The sequence below is a fragment of the Schistosoma haematobium genome, chromosome 4 (genome assembly GCF_000699445.3).
Source record: "Schistosoma haematobium chromosome 4, whole genome shotgun sequence".
NCBI classification, from domain to species: Eukaryota; Metazoa; Platyhelminthes; class Trematoda; order Strigeidida; family Schistosomatidae; genus Schistosoma; species Schistosoma haematobium.
Window position 1 is genome coordinate 17,111,504 of NC_067199.1, and position 19,714 is coordinate 17,131,217.

The following is a 19,714-nucleotide window of genomic DNA, read 5'->3' on the forward strand; positions in this document are numbered from 1 at the left end:
ATATTGCAAACACTTGAACACGTTGTCTGTCTAAACATATAATTCTCACCATAATGAATACATGTTTTATGACTGAGCTTTCAGTAGTTTCAAACAATAAAAACAACAAACAGTAGAGCATTCTTTGACTCATTATCTCGAAAGGCGAACGTTATTATCTTAATTTGAGGTGATCTTCACCGGTATAAATTCATCATATTCAGGTTGTTTATGGAAATATGTGGCGTCCAATAAAAGACTTACGTGGCCTTGTCTTGACCATTCTATTGTTAACGCGTTCCAGTCAACATTACTTGTAAGTATCATTTGCTAGATAACCGATAACGAAACTAATATAAATGAGTGTTTATATTTATACAGTGAGATAAATCAATCAAGGTATATATCAAGGTCTTTGAACACTGAGAAGATAACGTGAATCGCGAGGGAAGAAATCAATTTGTTTGTTCAAGTTCGTTACATAGATACTGGCGTCTGTAGTCTTTGCAACAAAATAATTAGAAAACAACTTATCCACTTTAATTTTGCACCGTTAGATGCAGTCAAACAGTCCACCGCTGATTTGCCTTCGGTCAATACAACGTATTGTTACGAAGTTTTTATTCACATTTTCTCGTTTTTTAAAGTCACTTGTTTAGTTACACTAAAAGTGGATGTCATATGTATATCTGCAGCGGCTAATTCGATTGTTGCCCTTACTATATTGTTGCTTGATATTCTCACTAACTGTCGTTGTCACAAAATTGTTACCTGAAGAAAATGCCACGAGCTCCCGCTCTGTTTACAAACGATGCAAGACATCAGTTTACATGCTGCCTATGTTTACATGTGAGGACAGGGACGATCATTTTCGGGATAACTCAGATAATTATCCAACTTGTCTTTATATCGTTTCTTTTCCTGATGACGTTTAATCCGAGACTTATTCCAGAGGATAATCACGGAAGTTTAGATCCATCGCAGGCCAACGTCCGTAAGTTTTACTTCGTTCTCTTGTTGCTGAATTTACCCGTCGATTCACTTTTCTTTCATGACTGCCTTGTTCCCACCAATCATTTGATCAATAATCTGCCTAACTCACATATCGTCCGTTGATTATTATTGCATTCATTTTGCTTATAGCTATTTTATTTTTGCTACATGGGATTGTTTTAATATCAGGCTTATATCACACCGTTTTATAGTTTTCGGGATTCTGTTCACTCTCTAGCGCATTATATTCGGAATCTGTGCTCTCTCACTCATCCTATCCCTGTTTATAATATGGCTGTAGGCTTGAATTTCCGTTGTAATCTCAACTTAAGGTTGAGCTTGGACAGTGCATAAAGTATACGTAGATTAGGACCGTTTCAAGAATGAAGTAACAGTCATTTTGGATTATGGTAGTTTGTTTATATGTCCATCAGTATTTTATGACTTGCTACAACTTATCTTAATTTTCTGAAGATATCTTCGTCCCAGTCCGTTAAATAAGAAAATATTCACCCTGAAGTTCTCTTTTGTCATTCTGACACTCTAATAGTTTGCTTCAAATTTCCCTTTCTAAATTTATTAAAATTTCGTAAATTAAGTAAAAGTTGCACTAACACTTTTATAAGTGACATATATGTTGTCCATTTTTGCTTTCGTGTATCACCTACTCGCTGCCTGTTCCTCGTGTCACTGGTAATGTGATGTGTTTTGATTAATTTTGAATAGGGCCGACTGAACTCAGTCAGTCAGTCAGTAACAACGTAGAACTTCGTACGTACGTACGTCAGTTCGAGTTGCCACACCACATTAGCACAGAGATGCAGTGGTCGATTCAAATCCCGTATTGGTAGAGGTAATAAGAGTATAAGCAGTAATCGGGAAAATTAGTGTTTGGAGATGTGGTTTAAAGAGTATAATACAGTGAAATAAATTAGGGAAGAGAAAAAAAGAGACAAGGAGGAATAAGGAGATCAAAATTTGGGAGAACACAAAGAGTGTATGCACCTGCGCCATTGCAAACGATTTTAAGCTATGTCATTCAGGGTCTCTAACCGTCGGTTGCTATCATCTCGCGGTCCCCAACCAGGTAGTCTATACCTACCGACATGACTCGGACCACTTGTCAGTGACTTCATGGACTTGTGCCATGTTTTGGTTTGGCCACCCATAGCTTTCTTCCAACCTACTCCTATACCACTGAACATAGCACGTCGAGGCAGTCGGTCGTTGGGCATACGTAACACGTGTCCCAGCCATCTCAACTGATGAAGTTTCACTACTTTATCAATTGATTTGCCATCCTTACCTAGTACCCGTTTTCTAACAACTGCATTACTTACTCGATGGTCCCAGGATATACGAGCAATGTTTCGAAGACACCTATGATCAAATACTAGTAGCCTATGGATATCCTCTGCTCTTACCGGCCATGTTTCACTGCCATAAAGTAGGACGGAACGAACTGCTGCGCAGCAAACCCGTCCTTTGGTTGATAGACGGATATCTCGCCTACGCCATAAATGACGCAAGTTGGTAAAAGCTAGTCGAGTCTTCTGTATCCGTGCTGAGATTTCGTCACACACCAGACCACACGGGCTGATGAGACTTCCAAGATAAGTGAAGCGGTCGACACACTCAATTACTTCATTCCCTATCATTAGTCCGGGTGTCGATGCAACCCAATCCTGAAGCAACATTTTACATTTCGAGGGGGAGAATTGCATCCCGAACATGCTTGCATTGTTGCTTAGAGTGGTCATAAGACTCTGCATTATGTCAGCGTCTTCACCAAATAAAACTATGTCATCTGCATATTCTAAGTCAACAAGTGGACCTCCCGGTAGAAGCTCAACCCCTGGAACTTTAGACTAGACTGAACTCAGACCTCATTGATTCACGTTTAGCTTACAGTCTACTCAGAAGAAATAAGTATTTGACACCCTCAGCATTATTATTTCCACTCATCGGTTTTTCCTGAAAATTTAACGTTTTGCTCGATTTACAGGAATATTTCTGTTGGAGTGTTTCTACATGATATCAATATCTCGGTCCTTATGCAATTGTCCGTATATTGTAGGCTAACCACTTTTCGTCAAAAGCTTTTAAGAATTCCGAAACTACGTAGATTAGTATGCCAATTGCGACATTAAATTTCTTTCCCTTATATATATTTCTCAGAACCTATCTAGCTGAATTAAAAACACCTGAATTATAAAAATATTGATTTCTCATATGTGTGCAATGACAACTACAGTTCAGTCTTCTGTGAAATTCTTGACATTAGGGTCGCCTTCGATTCGTTGGACAGGACTATCCTCTGAGGTTATTCATTGAAGAAGTGTGCTCCTGAGAAAGCCTTATATACAAGCACCTCAGGCAGAGTGAGGGCATACACCCACCTTTCTCCATTGCCTCATTCAAGCAGTGGGGTTAAGCAGGTTTGCTCGACTTCACCATTCCCCTTCAACTTTTTCATCGATGACGTTCTGGAAACAGCTCTGATGGATGTGGGTAATTGTAGTCTAGATCTGTTGTCTGGAAAAAGATATTTCGACCTTGAGCATGCGGATGATATTGTCTTACTGTGCGATGACACCTAAGCCATGCAATCCGCACTTACTCAGTTGGCAATTAGTGTCCGTAGGTATGGCGTGTGCTTCGCACTTTCGAAGTGCAAAGTACTTTTACAAGACTGAGAGGACCCTGAACCTGCACTCACCATGAGTGGTGAGCAGATAGTAGGAGTCGGGAAGTTCGTGTGTCTGGGTAGCTACGTAAGTGTTGACTTCTTTTGGTCCTTCACGACTCCCTGGTTGGGGTCCTAGAAATAGTAAAACACTGTCTAGAGAGGTTATCAGACATGACTCAGAATAGAAGCCAGTAACGATCCTGCTTTAACTTCTAATTTTTTCATAAAAGTGAACTTCTTTGACTGAAAGAATTCCTTCTGATTGTATTTTTTCCTAACTGAACTGTTTCTCCCATTATTATTTCATTCCTGTACATTTATTTATTATTTATTTACTTGAACACAAATATTGGTACAAGAGTGCGCCAAATATATATGCGCCACACAAAACAATGAGAATTTAAAGAGAAGGAAAAAAAAACGTAAGGAGCGCAAAAAAAGAGAACAATAACGAAGAGATTGGTGTAAGGTAGTGTAATAGTAATAATAATAATGGGGGAACGGAAAGGTACAATCGGAAGAAATCTTTCAGTTAAGGAAGACACAACCGCTTTTTACGAAGAAAGTAAAAGAAGATTACAGCAGGATCGCCACCGGTTTCTATTCTGAGTCATATCTGTTAACGTCTCTAGCCACTGTGTTGCATCATCTCTCAGACCCCAGCCAGGGAGTCGTGAAGGACCAACACAAGCCAGTCCTTTGCAGCTTTCTTTCATCCCACGACACCATGTCATATACTGACCACCTCTCCGCTTCTTCCAACCAGTCCCAGAGTCGGCAAATAATGCACGACGTGGAATTCTCTGGGACGACATTCGTAGAACATGTCCAAGCCTCGGTAGTCGGTGTCTCAAGATGGTGACACCAATTGCATTATCGTCTCTGTGCCCGAACACACGATGCCGAACCTCTGCATTACTGACATGGTGTTGCCACTGGATGTCAGCAATCCTTCGGAGACAACGATGACCAAACACAGAGAGCCGTCTAACATCGTCAACTCGGAAAGGCCAGGTTTCACAAGCATAGAGCAAAACTGCTCTCACCGACGCGTTATAGGTCCGACCTTTTACAGCCAGACTAACATCACGAAGGCGCCAAAGATGGCCCAGATTGGCATAAGCCGCTCTGGCTTTCACTATACGTGCATTGATCTCATCACACACCACCAGCACTTATGCAGCCATCCAGATACACGAATTTCTCGACTACTTCTATCTGTTCATCATCCAGAGTAAGTACAGGATTAGAATCGTGCGAGTCTTGTAGAAGTACTTTGCACTTCGAAGGTGCAAATCACATACCATACTTACGGACACTAATTGCCAACTGATTAAGTGCGGATTGCATGGCTTGGGCATTATCACACAGTAAGACAATATCATCCGCATACTCAAGGTCGAGAAGTCTTTCTCCAGGCAACAGATCCACATCGCCATTACTTACATCCATCAGAGCTGTTTCCAGAATGTCATCGATGGCAAAGTTGAAAAGGAATGGTGAGATTGGGCGACCCTACCTAACCCCACTGCTCGAATGGAACAGTGGAGAGAGGTGGTTGTATGCCTTCACTCTGCCTGAGGTGTCTATATATAGGGTCTTTAGGATGTTAATAAATTTCCCAGACACACCCTTCTTCAATAGACAATCCCAGAGAACAGTCCTATCCAACGAATCGAAGGCAGTCCTGATGTCAAGAAACACTACGATTGTTGGCCTTTGATAAGTATGACTGTGTTCTAACATTTGGCGGAGGGTGAAGATATGATCAATATATCCTCGACCAGAACGAAACCCAGCCTGCTCCTCGCGAGTCAATCTTTCTCGAGTTTTGAACAACCTACGAAGTGACGGAAGCCAATAGCTTGGACGCAATCGGAAGTAGACTTATCCCCCGATAGTTGTTACAGGAACGACGTGAACGCTTTTTAAAGATAGTGACAACTATCGACTCATTCCATGACGTTGGTACACTCTCTAGTTCTCAGACTTTTTTAAACAACGTCATCAGTTCCTTAGTCAGAAAGTCACCACCATCTTTAAAAAGAGCCGGAGGTAAGTCATCTGGGCCAGGTGATTTGTAACGCTTCAAGAGTTGGAGTTCCTTGCGGACTTCCTCCTCGTTTGGTGGATCAGTCATCACCGGCCATGGAGGGCAGGACAGTCTCACCGATGTTGCCGGAGCAGCAGGCCAGTTGAACTGCCCTTCGAAGAATTCTGCCCATAGTCCAAGACGTCGACGGATGTTAGTGATCGGCATCCTGTCAACCTCACAGATTGTTTCGCTCACACCAGACTTCTTGCTGCCAGTGGCTCGGATGAGTTGGAAGAGCTTCCGGTAGTTACCAGATGCAGCTGCTGCTCCCAGCTCGTTAGCAGGCTCCGACCACCAGGCTTCTCGGTCCTTACGCAAGCTTTGCCCAATTTCATTACGTAACATACTTCGTTTGTGGTCAAACTCACGGTCACCCGGAGTATACCGACGGGCTTCAATGAGTTGTAAGGAACCAGAAGAAACCCAGTGCTTATAAGCGGGACGTTTCGCAAACCCACAACTGACTGTACCCGCCATTTTCATGGCATCATGCAATTGCAACCAATGCTCATCTATACTCTTCGGTGGAGTGGTAGCTAGCCTAGAGGCTAGCTCGGTTCGATACTTACTAGCAACAAAAGTTGCAACCAGCTTGCTAATATCAATCCGTTGATGGCGGTCACTTCGTTGTCCACTGAAAAGTAAGGCAAGATTGGCGCAGACCAAGGCATGGTCAGAGTCCAGATAGGTGCTCCAAAAGGAGCGGCAGTCTTGTACACAACCACGCCAGCGGTAGCTGATCGCAATGTGATCAATCTGAGTCCAGGTTTGAGATGCAGAGTGAGGACGCTAGGTGGCACATCGGCGATGACTGTGCTGAAAGTTAGTGCTAGCCAGAAACAGGTTGTGGTCTGTGCACAGTTGCAGTAGACGGTCCCTGTTATCTGACCTGCGACCAACAAGTCCCCATCGGCCACCTAAGCGACTCTCTTCTGTGCCTAGACACCCGACCTGAGCATTCGAGTCTCCGGCTAGTACTACAATATCTGTCGAACGCACTTTCTGGAGAAGAACAGTAAACTGGTGGTAGGATTCATCTTTGATTGCATTCAGGCTGCAGTCTGTCGGGGCATAGGCGGAGATGACGAAAAGACATCGTTTCTCACGCCGATTTCTTCTCACTTTCACGGGACTTTCTAGTCTAACAGCACATAACTGACTGTTAATGGGGATCCAATCGATTAGTGCTGCCTCAGCTCTAGTGCTTAGTGCGACACCAACGTGAGCAAGACCAGACGGAGATGCCACAGGGTCCCCGGATAAACGCACGTAAAACAAGCTTTTCGAAGCGACAGATGGAGAGCGAATTTGTAGTACTTCGCCAGAGTCTTGAATACGGGTCTCGGATAGACAACAAACATCAATATTAAGACTTTCCAAAGACACAGACAGACCTATCTGTTGTCTGACCTGTGTAGGTGTGCGAACGTTGAAGGCAGCCAGTAATAATAATAATAATAATAATAATAATAATAATAATAATAATAATAATAATTCGAATCATTTTTTTGTTAGTCGAAGCAAGAAAAGTAGTTTCCATAAATGTAGATAGTTCGTCATTTGTGTGTGGGCTGTGATACTGCCCAGGTGCCCAGACTGAAGCAGGTCGCTATCTTGGGGTGCCACACCCCGGGCCTTTGACCTAAAGATCTAACACACAAGGCAGTGGAGCATCGTAAGGAGATGCAGTCCCATGGTAGCCGGTGACCGACAATTGGTTCATACGCCATTTGTTCCCGCAGGATACTGGAGCCCATATGCACCATTGATTTGGTTTGGGATCCGGTTAAAGCTCCGCACATTCGCTTTTCGTCCTCTCATTTTTGTAAACAACACCCCCGCCACGAGATGGCAGTGAGTAGGACTTCCCTGGCAGAGGCTGTATACGCGTGGCCGTGTGAGAGTATTTCGAGAGGGAGGGCGAACCCACCCCGCTCTCGGTCATACCAGGGCATTTGGGGGCACTAATTTTTGTTCATCGGTGTTCCTCCTTTATCATACGCACTTTACCTTCTGTCTATTCACAAGTTGTTTTCTGGTGTATATGTATTTGGTGCCCCCTTGTACCATTGTTTGCGTTTATATAATAACAGTTGTAGGAATGCTGCCCTTAATTTGATCCGTGCTTCAACATCTACATCAGATCTTCCCTGTTTATCTATAATGCTACCTAGGAACTTGAAAGTTTTCACTTATTGTATAGTTCCTCCATCATGTATGATTTGATTGTTCACTGTTGTACTCTAATATGCATTTGGGAAAAACGTCGAGACCAGTTTATCAACGATATTATTGAAGGCATTCTGTCACGGTTGCTTAGGTGATATAATCAACGTGGAACATTAATATACTAAATTTTTATACAAATAAACTTCAGATTTAATAAGTCTTATGAAACATTGGTCTGTTTTTTTTTTCAACCCTAGGTTTTTATGTATTCTCGACTCTCTTTCGTCTTGTACCAGCTGTCTCCGATATTCATGAGTCATTAACATTGCCTTCTCCTGGAGCCCGAAATGTCAATGGAAATAAATTATATCTTGGCCACAATGTGGAGTCTGAAACCAATTTTAATTATGATATTCCACCAGGATATAAAGACGATGTACTTGTCGACGTCAATAATATGTCTCCAAGTCTAGTGTCGGATACTCAGAAACATGAACGTGGATCCCACGAAGTCAAAATAAAACATTTCAGTCCTTACATTGCTGTTTGCGTGACAACTTTCTCTTTGGCGTTTTGTTGCTTCATGGTCCATGGAGCAATCACAAGACAGCCAACTCACTTACTCCCGTTTTTCTTTATTCAAGTCTTTGATCTTATCATATGTTTAATTCACATACTCGGATTCATGTCCTCCACATCAGATATACGCTTGGTAATTCACACAAAAGTATGTTCGTTTGCATGATATTATCACAAGATAATTTGATGCTGGTGTCTGCAATGATTGAGGTTCAAAAATCACTTTTTGTTGTTTGTTGCATATTAGTTAAGTAAACTGCTTCAGTTACTGTTCCTACTTTAACAAACACTGCAAGCATCACTTCAAAAACCAGAAGGTTACCTATAGGTTACTATGTTATCGACAGTAACCTCTTACCATGCGAACATAATATTAGAGACTTCTGTACACGGAGGTTATATGGCAACGACTGACCAGTTCAGTCATCAATTAAAAACGAAGTACGAACTTTAATAACTAAAATCTATCTTTTGAACTTTGAATCCATCATACATTATACTCTGAAATGCGGTTTAATGGTTTAAAGACTGACTTAGTTTTATATTGAGTGAAACGTGTAAGTATTTATTGCCTTTTACGAAAATAATAGTCGTAACTTTTGGGTGATATACCAACTTCCTTTGCTTGAGTACATAAATACTTATGTCGGCTGTAACGATCGTGTAGATCTTTAGTAGCATTGAAAACAGCTCTTTCTGTGGGAGTTTTGTTTCCTGAGCTAGATGGTTTGGCCGTGGAGCTTCCATTGTTTTTCTGAACAACACCATCGGCTCAAACTTCGGGTAGAAGTGAAGTTTTCGAACCAATAGACAAATCCATTCAAAATGATAGGCAACCAAATCTCAAGAACTGTAAACAAGCTTGTCAAAAACAGGACAAATATCAAAACAGGATCAATGGAAAATGGAATCCAATGAACCATTACTCCCTCGATTCTACGGTAGGCTAGAAATACACAAACCAAACATCCCACTACTTGCAATCGTAACACTCCCCAGAACACCAACATACAATTTGTCAAAAAAAATTTCACGAATATTGGGACATTCAATGGATACATTCGATCACTCCATCAAATATCGTATACAATTCATGGATTAGATTAAGGGAATTCAAATCAACAACGAACTGATGATATCGTTCGATGATGCAGTCTTACTCACTTCATAGAAACACGCTTAGCAAAGGAAACTCTAATACTGCTCCTCACAAACGACACTAATCTCGCAAAGTACACGAAGCTTCAAAGTCAAAGTTTGCTAGAACTCATCGATTTATGCTTAACAACATATTTTCTATTCCACAGCAAAATCTACGAACGAACTAAAAGAACATCGATGGAATCACCAATATCAGGACTTATTGCATAAGCAGTGATGCAGAGACTGGAAGTCTCGATCTAACCAGTGATCAAGCCAAAATGTTGGATTCCCTATGTGGACAACACATTCGTCACTGTCGAAAGGGACGAGTTGGTAAACGCCTAGAATCTGACCAGCAACGTCTTCGATGACACAAAGTTCACAATCGAACAATAGTCAAACAATGATTCTTGGATGTATTAACCACTAGAACCGATACAGGGAAACTGGAGACTCAAGTATATCGGAAGCCGAATTACAAAGATCGAATCCTCAATTAAAGTAGCAACAACCCAAGAACTCACAATATCAACTGCATACAAACTTTACTCAACAAGGCGACGACACACTGCCAACACACTTGCAGTGCGGAAAAATGAAGGAAAATACCTAATAGCTATCCTTCGTAAGAACGGCTACCCAATCAACTTCAGCAAAATATGTCGATCCAACGCATCGGTAGAAAGGAAGTCGAATGCAGAAACCAACAAACAGATCATTCTACCATATATAAAAGACACCAGAAATCACAACGAGATTGTTGAAGTTATTTGGAATAGACATAGCACATAAACCAACAAAATCACCTCAATTAATCCCATGCAAACCAAAGGACGAGATGACGAAAGAAGAAAAATCGAACATCATCTACAAAATAAATTGTTGCAACTGCGATAAACACTACATCGGACAAAGTAGACACTCCCTTCATCTTCACCTGGACGAACATCAATTAGCAAACAAACGCCATGATATATCCTCGCTTATATCAATGCATGTGGACAACTGTGGACACATATTGGACAGGGAAAATGCTGAGATTTTGGATAGAGGGAATTCTAAAAACACCATAGACTCTTTAGAGGCTTGACACTCAGGTCAATCAGCAATCAAAAAACACACTGGAATCGATCGAATTTATAAACTAATCAGGAAGATCATGTACAAATATAGGACCAAGAATCAAATCACTGGGAGAAACCATCAAAATAAGGAAGGTTAAAGGTCAACAATAACCAATGAAGATCGGGGTCTAGTGGACAAGCTGTGAGTCATATGTGGAGGAATTCGAACACTTTTCTTCTACCTGAAGTCTGTTCTGCCGATATTCAGAAGTACGATGAAAGATTCACGATCGAACCAGCCAGCTAAAAAAACAAAACACCAAAACCATCTACCTGAACTATAAATCTCTGTCGTCTCGCAACAACTTCAAGGGATTTGTTATATATATACCGCATAAGTATCCGGGAACACGACGGTTTAAAAGAAACATTCATGAATAAAAAAGCGTTTAGATACCAGTATGTATAGTCTCTTCATGTTATATAATTCCTGGAGTATTTTGTGTGCTTTACGATCATATAAACTTCAAGGATTTCCATGACGACATAAATGTTCATACTCTTTACCACTTTATGATTTATCCGTATTTATAATTATAATTATTATTTATAATTATGTACTGTGGCGTTTAATTATTATTACTATTGTTTCTGGTTTGTAAGGAGCTGAAGAGAAATCATAATATAACTGGATGTATCTTATTCTGTTTTGTTTGTTGTTCTTTCTGAAGTAATAATATTTCTTTTGGAAGTAATGTGAGATGTTTTTTTGCTTTTAGACAGGGCCTATTTACATCAAATCTACAGGTTTGACTTTTATCATATTGTCCATCTCATGCATGATGTTGGCATTCAAAGCCTATTGTCTTGGTATGGTATGGGACTGTTATAAATACTTAATGCTAAATCGAAGAGGCAACCTACTTGATGATTGGTATTCCGACCAGTGGGGTCATTTGTCAACTTTTTGGAGTTTACTTCGGACTGGTCGTAATCGAGGCAATAATTCGATTGGGAACTCTGGTTCTCCTAATGAGCCTAATACAAGACCTCGTCCTGATACAATTACATACGATCCAGCTAACGATCTACCAAAGTATGAGGCAAGTAGTAATCAGTGTTATCATTCGTGTTATGACTTTTACTCATGTTCAGCGTTATAATACGTGCACACCCTATGTCAAATCGGCCAGCAGGTCTCGTTGGCTAAAACCCTAGAACCCTGGAACACATATATAGGATCGTAGTGTGGTCATTCACTTGAGCTCACATCGCCAGAACGGAAAGCCAGCATCAGCAGTGATATCTATTAGTGATTTAAACCAAAGGGTTACGAAAACTCAATGGATTTCTAGTAAATCTTTTACACTGATGAATTCTGGTAAACACATTCCATCAGGATCTGAACACGATAAAGAACGAAAACAAAGCAGATTTAGGTTAACCAAAAGTCTAAGGAACGACCGTGAGCAGTGGTGCTCAACGAAAGCAAAAGAGATGGAAAAAGCAGCGGCTGTAGGTAACACAAGACAGCTTTTCAGACTAATAAAAGAAACTGGAATGAAGAATTCAAATGTGAGACAATTTGGGAAAAAGACGACATTTATCCGCTTTCAGCCCAGACGTTTAGAACGATGGATGGAACACATTAAGGATCAGTTCAGCTGATCTTCAGCTACTCTACAACTACTGTTATAATTTCCTCTTATTACAACCCAGCTATTCCTACTACTTAGTATTCTTGGACACCAATTCACTCGACAAGTCACCAAATCAGGACACGGTTGAACAGGAAAGAGGTTATACTCCAAGTAACAAAGTTAGATGGAAGCAGGAAGCACAGTAGGAAAAGCGTTAGTTTATTCATAGTTTTTACATGAGAAGATTCTAGAGTGTTCTCCAAGTATCGACTAGCGCTGATTGGATAAGAATTAGTCAATCAGCGTGCGCCAAAGCAGTCGTGCATTGAGTGTACTTTAATTCAATTTATGCCCCACTAACAATTACCATTCATCCGTAGACCGCGTGAATGAAACATTTAAGTAGGTCCGACTCTAGCTGAAGTTCAAAAGACTATAGCTAATCTGAAATGAGGAAGAACAGCTGGTCCAAATGGATTAGCTTCAGATGTCTTTAATTATGGTAGTCTAGTTTTAGCGATTAGGTTAACTAACACTTTAGCTGAAATCCGGGTGTTGGACGTAATCCCATCTGACTGGTCGCAATCACTTATCGTCCCAATATATAAGAAGGAGTCAAAATCATCCATTGATAACCATGGAGGGATTAGTTTGACAAATATATCATCCAAAGCATTAGTCTCAATAATTATCGGGTGCCTAACAAGGATTCGTGAACTGCAAACACGAGAAAACCAGTCTGGCTTCAGACCTGGTCGTGGCCGCATCGACCACATATTCATCATTGGTTACGTTCTAGAACACAGGCATGTTTACTGGCGACTGATAATGACGATTATTCTTGACTTAAATGCAGCATTTGATTCTATAGATCGAGAGGTTCCGTGGCATTGTCTCTCATTGAAAAGCGTATCTCAGTCGTACATAAACCTTGTGAAAGCTTTTTACTCGAACACTACTAGTCCAGTAAGAGCTTATGACGAACTGTCATCTGATTTTGCAACCTCTGGTGGCGTCGAACAAGGTTGTCCACTATTTCCATTTTCTCAACTTCATCATGGACCTACTGCTGGAAATAGTGTTCTCGTCGACTGAATTTTAAGGAATAGATCTCCTACCAGGAGGTGCACTGATCGACTTAGAATACTCAGATGATATAGTCCTGTTTGGCGAAGACGCTGATAAAATGCAGAGTGTTTGGTGGCACTGAGCAATAATGCCAGGACGTTTGGGATGCGTTTCTTCCTATTTTGAAATTCACGTTGTTGCTTCAGGGTTGGGCTGCATGATCACATGAACTAAGGATAGGGAATGAAGTAGTCGAATGCGTCGACGACTTTAAATATCTTGGAAGTCTGATCTGTCCAAATGTGTTGGTGTCTGAGGAAATCTCTGCATGGACTCAAAAGCTCGTTTGGCTTTTGCCAATACGTCAGCCATCGTGAGGGCGAGATATCGGTCTATCAATTAAGGGGCTAGTATACTGTGCGACAGTTCGTTCTGTTTTAATTTGCGGCTGCGAAACGTGACCAATAAGAGTAGATGATACTCGTAATTTACTAGTATTTTATTACAAATTCTTAGAAATATTGCTCTCATCTGCTGGGATCATCGGGTAAGTAATAGTGAGGTTGGACACAGGGTATCATGGGATGATGGTAAGTCAGCTGATAAAGCTGTGAGATTTCATCGACTGAGATGGTTAGGGCGTATGCCTAAACACCATTTACCACGACGAGCAATGCTGACTAGTGTTGGGGGTGGTTGGAAGAAGGTTAGGGGCGGCCAAACCAAAACATGGGATCAGTGATTGAAGTCACTAACTTGCAGTCTGAGCCATGTTGGTAGATGCAGACTACTTGGTTGGGGTCCGCATGACTCTAGAATCAACCACAGAACCGACCACAGTGGCGTAGGCGTATACACTCTGTGTCTTCCCTTAAACTGTGAGATTAAAATTGCTTAATATCTTTCTTTCTACGAACTATTTGTTTCTTCTTGTACCACATCGGTCAGTCAGTTTCAGTAGACGTGGGACGGTGTTTCGCGCATGTTTCGTCCGTGGTGACACTTGAGGAGGAAGTCGACGTAGGAGGAATAATAGGAATTAACTAGGGATATTGATTATGAATACCTTGATCTTGAGTGCTATTAGAGGTATGAGGGCAGTTATCAATTCCTGGTTGCCCACACCATTGAAGGGTTCTTCTGGAGCTACCTGAGATGGAAATCGGATTAAAAGTGGTCTTAGTGACCCGAGAGCGTGACCGCACTGTCAAAGAGGACAACTGCTTAATGTCGGTCACCCACGATGTTTTTGTGAGTAATTTTCGTGATAGCTCTGTACTTGTTGAGACCTTGACGGCGGAGACGGATATCCGTGGGATAAGGCGAGGTGTGCATTTTTAGGGCCGACCTTTTCTAAGCCCACCCCTCCTTGTGGGAAGGCAGCATCGCTGTTATGCCGCTTGTCTGAAGGAAACATCTTACTGCCGTCACACCTCTGTACAGTTAGTAGTACGACTTCGCTCTCGGACCTTGGGTTTGCTGTTTTTAGTCTTACCGCTTTCCAACCGATTTGTCTGGCATGGTAGGACCTTGAGGAACGGTTGTTCCAGCCAGTATAGCTCGACTGGTTCATCATGATAGGCAAGCCTGACCAGCATGTCAAGGTAGCAACAACGGCCGGGTCCTTTACTGTATTCTCACACACAACCTTTCTTTTATATATTACTACCATTGAAGTAATTGCTTCTATGAATTCGGTGTTCATCTTGTTATGCTAATGAGGTGTGGCAACTTGGACCGATGCATTTTTGTGCTTGGTCCTACGTTGTAGCTGACTGACTTTTTCGTCCTCTCAATTTCATAAACAACACCCTCGCTGCGAGAAGGCAATGAGTAGGACTTCTCTAATAGTGGCTGTATGCACGATGGCCATGTGAGGGCATTTCGTGATGGAGAGTGGACTCCCCCACTCTCATCTGGAGAGGCACATACGTCAAAGGAGACTCACTGATTGTAATCCCTAGTATAAATGGTAAGATTTAAACAACCTATTTAAATGAATTAAGAGGATATCTTGTTTAGAATATATATATATATATATATATGTACGCCACTGAGATTTATTACGACTCGTCTCACTTGATGTCTGGTAAAATATGGTAAGATTCTCACCCTGATCACGATTAAGGAGTTCAGAACAACCCGAATTGGCTTCGTAGTTTGTTAGTAAATGCCATTTGGATAATTTAGACGATCCTCATCTCAGTGATTTCACTTGAGGAACTTCGTTCTCGGATTTATTTTTTATTTCTAGTATTTATTCAGAGCGTATATAATCAAATTGTCAAGCAGGATGATATTTGTATTGGTGGTCAAGATAAATCATGTCCCCGTTCTCTTCGATTCGATCTCAACCTTGTGCTGCCAGTGCTTCGACTTTTGATTTCTTTTATATACTACTTTTGTCGACATAAGTAGCATACACATACTACTCAGGCATCTCGCTTTGCTAAATCGGTGTATCACTTTGAAGTGATCCACATATGAGTTGCCATATGAGTAATTGAATAAACGAAACATTTTACGTTTTTTTCATTTCAGTTTGAAGGTTTCCATCAGTGTATCCACTGCGCTTTTTATAACATAAGACCTTAAATATCCCGGCAAGTGCTTTGCGATTAGATCACTTAAAATATTATATCCAACTTCTGTCTATCAGTGACGTACTAATTTTTATCACCAACCAACCAAGCTATAGAAAGCCTAGTTTTATTGTGTTTGTATTCTAATACATTTCATAAATAACAAGTGACCTTTATTCAATTGTCCTATCTATATTACATCACTAACTTTTAGGATATCTTGAAAATTCCGGCAAATGCCTACGCTCCTCCACCCTATTACTGTTCTAACACCAACGGAAATGTCAATACAACTACAACTGATGCTGTTACTAGCAATACGACTATTACTTCTGCTACTACGGCTAATACTACTATTACTACTAATGCTAATACTAATACTAGTACTACAACTAGTGTGATATCACCACTTACAACAACTAACAAGGATGATACCCAAATCAATAATGCATCATCGAATGCTCACTCTTCTTGTTAATCTGATTTAATTGTTAATTACATACGCACTGATTCTAAACATTACAAAAAAGAAACATTCTAAAAGTATAGTTTTTTCTACGTCAAATCACGATAAATGATTTTTGGCTTATTAGAAAAACTCGTGTGTTTATGTTTACACACTTATTTTCATTTTCATTTTCATTTTATTCATTACACCTGTTTGTTTACTTTGTTCATTGTTTCTCTTCACTAAAGTTGATCTGTGGAAATTCTAAATGTTATTTCTTTACTACATTTTTTTCTGCTTGACGTAATTCGATTAATAAACTTAATTACAAGTACTACAAACAGTCGGATTAGTAGTTATAGCTGAATATATATTTTCACGAGTGCAAGAAATCAGAACTATATCTGCTCACCATTCTGATTTGATCTAAGTATATTTTGCGGGAAAATTTGGACTCAATTACATGTTGCAGTTAGCGTGTTGAAGTGTTTTTCATATATTCAGAATTTCCGTGTAAAGTGAGATGACTCAGTAAAAAGTAGATCATGTAAAAAAGCTATTGTTTAGCCGTCAAGTGATTTGCTTTTAATATTTTATATAGCCGCTTTCTTACATTAGTGATGAACATTAAAATAAAATCTGAGTCACAGCAAATTCAAGCTAGTGACCTAATACTAACCATGGATGTTTTTTGAGGTTCGGGATCTTGGTGCTTCAATTGCTTGTAGCTATTCTAAAAGTAATAATTATTTCAAAAGATTTAGTGTATATTTAAAAGAAATGAAATTTACAGTTTAAGAATTCGTGTTGTAGAATTTCTAGTCACGTGAACTTCTTCGTTTCGGGTCTCGCCACTCTCCGTTTTTATTTACCGACGCCATAGATGTAGTGGTAACGTTCTCAATTTTTCAGGGATTGTTCTTCTCGATTTAGAATATGGAGGTAACAGTTACGCGTTGTGGAGTCGCCTACATTATAAAGAGTCTTCTAATCGACTTTAACAACAGCGCAAGCATAATTAGGGTGCGTCTTACTCCCTTTAAATCCGAAATGCCGCCTCGGAACTGGCTGGCATCATCACCCAGACTGATAATACGGATTAAAGTAGTTAAATACATCGACCACTTTACCTGTCTTAGAAGTTTAATCAGTCTTGATGGGCTGGTGTCTCAGAGATTCTTGGCTTTTGGCAACCTGTGTCCTGAGTGAGATGTCTGACAAATACACTACATAGTTTGCTTACTTACACCTGTGACTCCCAATGGAGTATAGACAGCCGACTAGCATTCTCCAATTCACTCTGTCATGGGCCTTCCTTCCTATTTCTGTCCAGTTGTTGTTCATTCTTCTCATGTCTGTCTCCATTTCTCGGAGTAATGTGTTCTTTGGTCTTCCTCTTCTCCTTTGACCTTGAAGATTCCAAGTGAATGCTTGCTTTGTGACGCAGTTGGGTGCTTTCCTCAATATGTGTCCTATCCACTTCCAGTGCTTCTCCATTTTCCTTTCTCCACCGGAATCTGGTTTGTTCTCTCCCACAGTAGGTTGTTGCTGATAGAATCTGGCCAAGGGGATCCGAAGTATTTTGCGCAGACAGTTGTTAATAAACGCTTGAATCTTCTGGATTCTGGCTTTCGTAGTTCTGCAAGTTTCCGCCTCAACTAGTAGAACTGTCTTGACATCTGTATTGAAAGTTCTGACTTTGGTGTTGTTTGACAGTTGTTTTGAGTTCCAAATGTTCCTCAGTTGTAGATATGCTGCTCTTGCTTTGCCGATCCGCGCCTTCACCTCTGCATCGTTTCTTTCTCCCAGCCCATATCGTCCCATGACATCTTCATGCACGGTGTTGTCCATTCCAACCTTGGCGTTTAAGGTGTTCCATCAGAATAGTCAAGTCTTTTGTTGGGCATTTTTCAGCGATTGATTGCAGCTTATCGTCGAATTAAACTTTATTGTCTTCATTACATAGCACGGAATGACGTTCATTTTAATGCCCTCTTTCTTTGTTTTGAAGGAGGCTTTGATGATCCTGGGTCCATGAGATTCCCATTCTGTAAGTGCTTTTTGTACCTGTTTGGATAGCATCGGTGCAACTCGTTGTGTATGTGGAGCATTTTCTTCTACATGGTCGAAGTAGAACAGCAGCTCTGCTGATGCTAGACTTTGTTGTCCAACCTACGTTTAATGTGTTTCATTGATTCTAAGCACTTCCAGGTTGTATCTTCCATTTCTGCAGCAAATTGGGTGACTCTCCCTGTCTCCTACATTGTACGAACATTCCATGTACCTAAACTAATAGTTGCTGTGGTTGTCAGAAGGGGCATCAGTCTCGTGATTCCTGAAGGAACTCAGCTTTCATCATGAGACGTCATTACTCTTCTAAACGAAGACCTTCTAATTCCCAGGGCAGAGCTTAATCGGTTGGAATTATTTTTCCTGGTTAGCGTTTTCTCAGCGAGTTAATTTTCTACGGGATGGAGTCGTTAACCCCTGTCCAACCTTCCTCCTTTATCCGGACTCGGGACCGGCAGTAGCACCAGAGGGGTGGGGCTGGTGTTTGGGAGGATCTTGGCTTTTGGCAACCTCCCTACTTCATCATAGATCTACTGATGGAAATAACTTTCTCGTCGACTGAGTTCTCGGGTATTGATCTCCATCCAGGAGGTCCACTTATCGACTTAGAATACGCAGATGACATAGTCCTGTTTGGTGAAGACGCTGACAAAATGCAGAGTCTTTTAGTAGCACTGAGCAACGATGCCAGAATGTTTGGAATGGGCTTCTCTCCCTCGAAATGCAAGTTGTTGCTTCAGGACTGGTCTGCGTCAACACCTGAACTAAGAATAGGGAGTGAAGTAGTCGAACGCGTTGACAACTTCACTTATCTTGGAAGTCTGATCAGCCCTAATGGGTTGGTGTCTGACGAAATCCCAGCACGGATTCGAAAAGCTCGCTTGGCTTTTGCCAACTTACGTCACCTTTGGCGAAGGTGAGATATCCGTCTATCAATAAAAGGACGAGTATACTGCGCGGCAGTCCGTTCTGTTTTAATTTACGGCAGCGAAACATGGCCATTAAGAGTAGAAGACACTCGTAAGCTACTAGTATTTGACCACAGATGCCTTAGAAATATTGCTGGCGTCTGCTGGGATCACCGAGTAAGTAATAGTGAGGTTAGACGCAGGGTATTAGGTAATGATGGTAAATCAGTTGATGAGGTTGTGAATCTTCATCGACTGAGATGGTTGGGCCACGTGTTACGTATGCC

The 19,714-nt window shown here is 41.0% G+C and overlaps 1 protein-coding gene across 1 annotated transcript; it reads left to right on the plus strand.

The window, feature by feature from the left end:
- The first annotated feature begins 491 nt into the window (after positions 1–491).
- On the plus strand, positions 492–18,534 carry CCZ1_1 (vacuolar fusion protein ccz1). Its single transcript, XM_051215833.1, has 3 exons — positions 492–973; positions 8,183–8,652; positions 11,491–18,534. Exons 1-3 carry the CDS (start codon positions 760–762, stop codon positions 11,872–11,874), a joined length of 1,068 nt encoding a protein of 355 aa, XP_051066369.1. The 5' UTR covers positions 492–759; the 3' UTR covers positions 11,875–18,534.
- The last annotated feature ends 1,180 nt before the right edge of the window (positions 18,535–19,714 follow it).